At 46.0% G+C, this 8,522-nt stretch overlaps 1 protein-coding gene across 4 annotated transcripts; it reads right to left on the bottom strand.

Annotated features, from left to right (window-relative positions):
• Window positions 1-180: 180 nt before the first annotated feature.
• On the bottom strand, window positions 181-8,018 carry rxrbb (retinoid x receptor, beta b). 4 transcript variants are annotated; one of them, XM_026999230.2, is made up of 11 exons: window positions 7,834-8,017; window positions 6,598-6,796; window positions 6,192-6,333; window positions 5,644-5,823; window positions 4,777-4,928; window positions 4,502-4,631; window positions 4,219-4,354; window positions 3,833-3,874; window positions 2,934-3,025; window positions 2,432-2,537; window positions 181-2,124 (listed from the first exon to the last, which is right to left on the bottom strand). In XM_026999230.2, exons 2-11 carry the CDS (start codon window positions 6,742-6,744, stop codon window positions 1,986-1,988), a joined length of 1,266 nt encoding a protein of 421 aa, XP_026855031.1. In that variant the 5' UTR covers window positions 6,745-6,796; window positions 7,834-8,017; the 3' UTR covers window positions 181-1,985. The 4 variants fall into 4 exon arrangements, with proteins under 4 accessions (XP_026855031.1, XP_026855032.1, XP_026855033.1 ...); XM_026999231.2 differs by lacking the exon at window positions 7,834-8,017 and adding an exon at window positions 7,537-7,822; XM_026999232.2 differs by lacking the exon at window positions 7,834-8,017 and adding an exon at window positions 7,657-7,822.
• Between the last annotated feature and the right edge of the window lie 504 nt (window positions 8,019-8,522).

Here is an 8,522-nt window from a genome sequence, read left to right as displayed (position 1 = left end):
TCAGGGTGTCTAACCTAACTGAAACTTAACGGCATTCACTGCTTTAGCCGAGTTGAATAGGGGTGTTTTAGCATAACTAGCAGTGAAGTGACTATCCTGTGTTGGAACACCGGAGCTCTGCTATGATGCATCTGTAGCCTTCACCAAACATCAAGGACGAACGGAACTACACACAAGATGACGGGTCACCAGCTTTTATTTAGGGTCGCGTACACCATATGGTTCACTTGCAGTGCCATCAAGCTCCTCAAAAAATGAGCTATAACAATGGAGAACCTGATGGAGGATCATTACAATCATTATTGTATGACAATTTTAGTGCAATGACAGACACGAACATGTCTAATGCAGTAAAGATGGTGTTTGCACAGGACCATTTAAAAAACAAAACAAACTTAAGGTTTGGTAAACAGATGTCCGCCGAAAGGGAATTTACATTTAAAATATGTCTGTGGTCTTTGTCTCCCCCAAGCTGTTGGTAAGGACAGAAAAACAAAGCAAAGAATTTACAAAAAACAATACGATGACAAGTCCAAATGAAATCTGAGAGTGATAACCATATCGCACAGGAGAGCAAAGTAAAGTGAAAAGACTGGGATTCATAGGAAATCCAGTGCAAACTAAGGCCTTTTTTAACTTTTAGATGTACACATCAACTAAAAACTAAAAGCAAAGAAAAAAAAGCATGCAAATATATAGTTTTACTTTTTTTTTTTTTTTTCCTGACTAAGCAATTGGTTTTCAATGTCCCTGAACAATAAGGTTTGCACAGTACTAGAAGTTACTTAGAGTATAAATCACATGTTGGAAGATTCTCCAAATACAGACAACAGTCAATTCAATGCCCCTGTGATGAGGGCACACGCACATTTGCAGGTCTAATTTAGTATTGCTCAGATTCCGCGTTGTTAAAAGATAATGATGCAATTTCCTGTGTACATGTTCGGTTTTCAGGGATGTAACGTCAAAACATCTACTTTTGAAGCACCAAAGTATATAAAAATATGACCCTTTTTTTGGTCAAACATTTGATGACATTTGAATTTATATAGTGCAATTTACATAAGGAATCATAACTCAAGTTATAGGCAATCATATGTGAGAAAACAAGCGTGCATTACAAACTGCATAACTGGAGAAAGAGAGCGAGAGAAAAGCAGTGTCACAGGTAGCTCTTTCAGCCTGAAACACTGCAGTCAAAACGCAATGCACGGCTAATGTAAATGAACTAATTCTCCTAGTTATTTCCCATATTTGACCAAACAATATAAAAAAAAAAAACCAAACAAACAAACAAAACAATGCATCAAGCACGTATTAGATCAGTCAGGCACTCGATCTATATGATTATATGGTGAGATCTCACTTCCCTGGAATAAATCCCAATATACAGTTCGAACACTCTGCAAATCACACATTATAATGTACGTACTTGTGGACATTTTCCACAATTTTGTGCATGATTTTAAGTTTCATTGCATATATATTTGGCCAGACTACCTAAAGTGGGAGAGTGATGCCAGTTTAAAAACGTATTTAAAACAGCTTGTTAAAAACTGTTCATTCCATTTACCAGTCCTTTAAGGCCTGGCCCCAATAAATTACTCCCGGGGGGTGGGGAGGAGATGCGCGTGCACACACAGTGACAATTAAAGCCATCATTCATGTGTTTTAAAAGCTTTAAATGGTTCTATCAAAATGTAAACCCCACTTATGTAAGCTAGTAAGGGAACTTGAAGGTTCCGATCTTAAACAATTGACAAAAAAATTCTCATGAATTCAAGACTTACAACTAAAACATAGCACCAACTCATTCTAAGTTCATGGCAAGTTTGGGGTCTCTAGACGCTGTGGTGCACTTACAAAAGAGAAACCCATAACGAAACGTGTACCCCAGATTGGAGGCTGGCCAATATGCTCGAGTTCCCCTGAGATCGAAAAGTGCAGTCACAGTGATGTCGGGCGGCAGACTCCCTGGGAGTCAGCTAGTGGCGAGCCTCCAGCATCTCCATCAGGAACGTGTCAAGGGGCGTGTCTCCGATCAGCTTAAAAAAGAACAGGTGCTCCAGACACTTGAGGCCGATGGAGCGCAGCGCAGGCAGCCTCAGGAGGAGCTTGGCGAACCTGCGGAGGGGGAGGAGATAACCGAGGGTGACCTTTCGCTCGCGCATTTTTAACTCCCTGATCGGGGTAGCACAGCACCAAGATTTGAGTGCCTTTCTCACACATGTACGTGTGAGTTCCAGTTCACTACAATAACCCTGATGAAGACGCTCTGGTGTTGGTTTCTGTTGGTGATCCTACTACTCCAAGAATTTTCTGTAATGTAATTTTAAGATTAAAAATGGCAGCGGATCAAGTGCATGACAGAACAAAACAGGAATGAATAACGTGATGGAGGTAAGGATAAAACAAGAGCATTTTCTGGTACCTGCCCTGCTGCTCAGGGTATTTCTGTCTGCAGTAGGCCTCCAGGGACGCGTACACTCGCTCACGCAAGAGCTCCACCTCGCTGCTCTTACTCAGACCTTTGGCATCTAAGCAACAACACGGGGGGGGGAGAGAGAGAGAGAGAGTGTGTGTCCATGTGTCTACGACAGAGAAGACTGATATTGGGTGTCATTCTTTTAAATACAACCGCAGCACTAAAAACCAGTCAGCGAGAAGCATGCACATAAAGACGCTGACTTATAGGGCCCCATTGTAGCCTTTTATCCGCTTGTGCGGGTGGGCATGGAAACGAAAGGCTCGAGAGTGGACCGCTCTCACCGTACTGCCTGGAAAACCAACGTACGTGTGTGTGTGTGTGTGTGTGTGTGTGTGTGTGTGTGTGTGTGTGTGTGTGTATGCCGATCGGGACGCTTCGGGAACGGCTCTGTGGCGTGACGTTCGTCCCCGACACTCCCATCGTGTTGTCAATGAGCTCTGATCACCTGGGTTAAAGAGGACGATAGCTCGCAGACAGCCGAGCTCCGTCTTGTCCATTTGCATGTCTCGCATCTTATTGACCAGCTCGGTTAGCACCCTACACATGACAGAGGGGGAGAACGGAGGGACCGGTGAGAGGGAAAGGACCAGCAGCAGAGCCTGAAAGCAACATCTGGCTCTGACAGCGTCCATGTGGCCACCACGCCGGACACTTGGTCATCACAACAGAGGTTCTCAGGCCTGGACCTCGGACGCCACCACACTCAGCCCGTGAAGGGTCTGAGACACTGTTTGGTTGGGTGGAAGCATCATCACAGAGGGGGAAGACAAACAGCTACAAAAGACCTTGTATCTGACATTTTTCATAAGCCTTCCTGTCTGTCTCATCTTTCCTCATTCGTGCATTTTAAAATGAACCATCTGAGCTATGGGACCCATTACCCCATTATCTACTAAGCCCCAGTTTTCTGTCTCTCTGCCAGCCATCAAAGAGCCAAATAGTCTGTCACCACCCAGTTCCAAAGAACTCAAAAACTACACCCCAACCAAAAATTCTTGCTTCATTGCCACAAATACTGCATCTGCAGCTAAAGGCCATCTTGATGAAGAGAGAAGCAGAGAGGTTACAGTTTGTGTGAGCAATTTACACAAGTTTTAAATCTCACTGGTTTTTGAGGCATGTTTCAGGTTTAAAGAATTAAAGTGTTTAAAAAGATTTTATATCTCAAAAGCTAGTTTCAGGTGCTGAGAAGGATACATGAATGAAGACAATACACCAATATACCACCAGACATACAAGTTTCAGTGGATGATATTACACCTGATGACAGACACATTAGAATTCTTCCACTATAAATTCACAATGAAGTTGTCAGAAAGGCATAGTGGGAAGTGTGATGTTTACCTGTCAAATATGGCCCCCACCTCAGCACTATGGGAACTTTCCCTGTTGAGGCGTAAAGACAAAATTATAAATAGGAATAAAAGTAAAAGTAAGTTACCAGTGAGAATAAGAAATATTTATACAGACTATGTGCAAGTCAGTTTTAAAACCATTATGCTACTACTAAGTAGCAGCAAAGACATGAATAGCAGTTTTGTGGCTGCAGCCTTTCTAAACCATTGTGCCATTCCACAGCCATTCATTCTGTTTAAGCGAGCGTTTATTAACCTCTATTAAATAGTTACTCACATGCATAATTAGAGCTACTGTTACTACATGAAGGATGATTATAATGTACTACAAATCACTGAAACCAAACACAATTACATTTGTAACTAAAGTGTTACCTGTCAAAGATGGGCTCCACCCCCCCAGTATCACAGACACTCTCTCTGGACACGTGTAGCCCTGTGGCCAGTAGAAGGCTGTCTTCTACCCCAATCGAGCGGTGAGAGAAGGAGGCGATCAGGAGCTCGTTCCACCCTGACACACAGAGAGGGACCACGGGACAAATGCGCCACGCTGTAGCTCACGTCACAGAACGTCTTTAAGCAGGTGACAAGACTGAAGTGATCTGAAATTATAAGGGGTTAAGAATGGGAAATGCGTAAGGAGAGCGACAGCTCCTACCTGCTCGGAGCAGAATGACCTGGTCGTCCAGGGGCAGCTCGGAGAAGTGCGGGATGCGTTTGGCCCACTCCACCAGGCTGTAGAGCTGCTTGTCGGCTGCCTGGCAGATGTTGGTCACAGGGTCACCGGGCTGGAGGGTACAAGACAGGGGGCAGGGGTGGGCTTATCGGACTGTTACCATGAGCACCCCTTCTCTGAGACAGAATGACAGGGAACAGTCTGCTCAACCAAGTCTGGACTGGAGGTCGCCGAGAACACAGTAAGAGCTCACTCACAGAGCCAGTCCCTTCGGAGCGCAGCTCCGTCTTGTGTTCCACGGCAGTCTCAGCTTCCAGAATCTTCTCCACAGGCATCTCCTCGTTGGCAGAGCTGCTGAACTCGTAGTCACCATCCCTCTCCTTATTTCTCTGGCGCTCGTCCTGGACCGCTGGGGGAGCGTGGGGAGACAGCACATTCGCAAGCCAGACCCAAAGTGAACACGGCATGCACAAAGCAGTACACCCTCCGACAGTACACTACGACCTGCCTCTTTCTCATAAAGCTTTTGGGTCTGGATTCCTGTAACGCTGCTTTGTGGCAGCGCCTGTGGTAGACGGTGCTCAAATAAAACTTAACTGAAAGGCATTGCTGATCGCTGCCAAACAGCACCTTGCAATGTTCTCTTCACAAGCATTTCGTTATGAACAAAAACAGGAAGCATGCATGAACTGACCATTTTAATAATGTCACCAATGGCTTCCACGCCCACGCATGGGCATGATTTCCACCATCATCTGTTACAGCGTGGTAACTGACAGACCACAGCTGGAGCCTTCGCTCGCGTTCTTTACCCGCCTGTTGCATTTCACGCAGCACGACTGCGCGATAGTTCATGCTTCCCTCTCGTGTGGGAGCACCAGTTGCACACGCTACAGATCTGAATAAAACAGTGAGGATGAATCCAGACCCATGTGCCAACTACAACGAAGCCTCAGGAGTACTCCCAAACGAACGGCGCGCCACCAAACGCGTCCTCGTCCCCGGGGTGCCGGGACCTTCCCTTTTGGCTCGCCCAGCAGAACTCCCGCGCCACCTTTCTGACTGTCTTATCAGAGAGAGCCCAGCAGGGCGGCGGGTGGAGCCCATCCGGCGGTGATACGCACCCTCCCTCTTCATGCCCATGGCCAGGCACTTCTGGTAGCGGCAGTGCTGGCAGCGGTTGCGCTGGCGCTTGTCCACAGGGCACTCCCTGCTGTCCCTGCACGTGTAGCTCAGGTCCTTGCGTACCGTGCGCTTGAAGAAGCCTTTGCATCCCTCACAGCTGTACACGCCGTAGTGCTTGCCTGTGCCGCCAGACCCAGAGACAGGCGCAATTAGCCAGGCAGTGGGCAATTAGCCACTGGGCATCTCTGAACATAGACGACCTGTCCAGGTGCCGGTCTGAAGCTTTAACATGTAATGGCTGAGACAGGCTGGGCTGTGGGAGTGTGATGCTGGATTAGCAATGGAAACTGTAGGTGCCTAATGAAAGGCATAACTGAGCTGTAAATGTGAGCAAGCTGGTGGTTGTACAATACAACTTCTGTCTCAATTTCACCAACATGCTTTGCCAGCCAGGGCAGGTGAGTTTTAAAGGCTACAGTTAAATGAAGGCTATGGAGTGATCCCCACTGTAGGGCAAGCTGGAAACACCCCACCCCCTGATACGCACCTGAGGAGCGGTCGCCACAGATGGCACACAGGCGTTTCTGGGACAACATTGGCCCAGTGCCACCTGCAGACTTCAGGCAAAAGGATGGCTTCACATCGTCAGAGCTGCTAACGGCGTGCAGCCCAGACATCGAGGAATTAATCTAACAGTGGCAAGAAGACAAAAATAGCAGAACAGAGAAAGACAAAAAGTTGGCTTACGCAGAGAGGACGGGAACATGACACCCATAAAGTAGCAACGAAGAATTAAGCAGCAGTCACTTGACAACTCCAGTGCTGACTCATGACAATCCCAAGCACTGAATTAATTCTCGGTTCTGTAGCGAACACCGCTATCCCCTCAGTTTCAGCAAAGCATTAAAAAAAAATGAAGTCAGTATTTCGTTGGCGTAAGTGACTACACAAACCTGCGGGTTGCTGACGGGTCCATAGCCCACCGACGGAGTCACAGGCGCCCCAGGAGAGCCAACGGACGAGCTGATGACGGATAACGGTGAGTCCAGGGAGCTAACGGGGCTACTGACGGCCGACGTGGTGGGTGGCAAGGAGTTCATAGATGCAACCCAGACTGACCAACTCAGGAGACTATTGGTCTTTGACGCTCAGCTTAGGGACAGATAAAGAAAGAATTAGAAGTGCGCTTGAGAAACAAAATGTATATCGGAAGTCATACTGTTTTATAAGACTTGCGCTGATCTGTCCGCTAAACTGAACTTTTCGCAACAAGGACGTGTTCCCGGCGAAAGCATCATTCGCTTGCCCGCTAGCTACCTTCCTATAAAATTAATATTCTTTATTTACAGCTCAATAATCTATTAATTACAGCTCAAGTTTAAAGTAATCTATGATCGAAGTAGCGACTAACGTTATATCACCACCACACACAACAAGACGCCTAGCTACAACTCCTAGTGCACTGGACGCCTTTCTCTTGATAAAATCAGTCTCATCAATCCGCCCAGCTAGCGTTACGTTAGTGACAAAGACCAGCCAACCTAGCCAATGTTAGTTTAGTTAAACTAACTAGCCAACAGTTACCCAATTGCCTGAATGCTATGGTCATATAACCGCGAATCTACCTGGCTACTTAACCTAGCAGGCTCAGTGTGCTTTTTTTAAAAAAAATAACGTCTCCGTCACTGTTTGACGACATATCTTCGTTATAGCAAGTATTCATCATTTAGCAGCCAGCTGGCTACACGGGGAGTTAAAGTATGTAACCTATGTTAACAAATCTAGGTTAGCTAGCACGCAAGAAAGGCCTGTGCACGCAAGGAATGTCACGGAGCTAGCCAGCGTATCTCAACATCGACAGTCCTATGCTGGCGTTGCAGGCCTGGCTCTACCTGGAAAAAGAACCAGGAGATCCAGATCACAGCTGCCTACACGCACTGACCAGACACCAGGCTAGTTAGCCAGCTAGCTGCGCGAATAGCATCCGTTCCCAATTCAGACGGCGAGCTAACCGCAGCTATCTGAGCCCGCAGAGCCAGCGCCACACGTTAGGCTTCTCCGCGGTTCACACGGTTACAAAAACGCGAGTCCGTTGTCGCCGATCACGTCTTCGGCACACAGCACGACAGAGTGCTTCTGCCCCCCTTTGACGACTAATAGCACCGCCAGCTGTTGTTTCAAAAACAAACCTGCGTCCGAGTTGTAGGAAACCATGAATTTCACGACCTATGGTTAGCCACCGCAAACAACCGACAGGCTCGCTCACCCACACCTAGCAACAAGTTAAACCCCCTAACCGAGCTATGCACATAAACCAGTTAGCTAGCGACCCGACATGTTAGCAGCCTGCTAGCTACCCAAGTACAACAACTGTTATCTAAGATATTTAGCTCGCAATAAAGCACACTTGCATCTAAAAAACTAACCAGGGATATTAGAACGAACTCGCAGTGATTCACGAAAAATGTTAATTAATCTATAAATAATTTACAGATAGATATATATATATATATATATATATATATATATATATATATATATATATATATATATATATATTTTATTTTTTTTTTTATTATTTTATTTTTTTTTTTTACCAAACGCGCACTTTGAAGTGCATGTTTTGCATCCAGCCAAATACCTTGTTAGTCCGCCTCCTAGTGGATAATGCGCACATGTTCACGCTGTAAATAAATGAATGGATGGATGGATGGATGGATGGACGGATGAATGAATCTATGCCCGTATCATTTTGCTGAAATTACTCCACAGAAAATGAACAAAGCAACCTTTCAGTGCTTTTCTGTTTCTTTTTTGTGTCAATGCTGTGATTATGATCATATGGGTACATGCTTTGTAAAGTTGTTTTAGTCCATAT

Source organism: Electrophorus electricus, chromosome 10 (assembly GCF_013358815.1).
Source record: "Electrophorus electricus isolate fEleEle1 chromosome 10, fEleEle1.pri, whole genome shotgun sequence".
NCBI classification, from domain to species: Eukaryota; Metazoa; Chordata; class Actinopteri; order Gymnotiformes; family Gymnotidae; genus Electrophorus; species Electrophorus electricus.
Note: the sequence above shows the minus strand (reverse complement) of the source record. Positions and strands in the feature narration are given on the sequence as shown.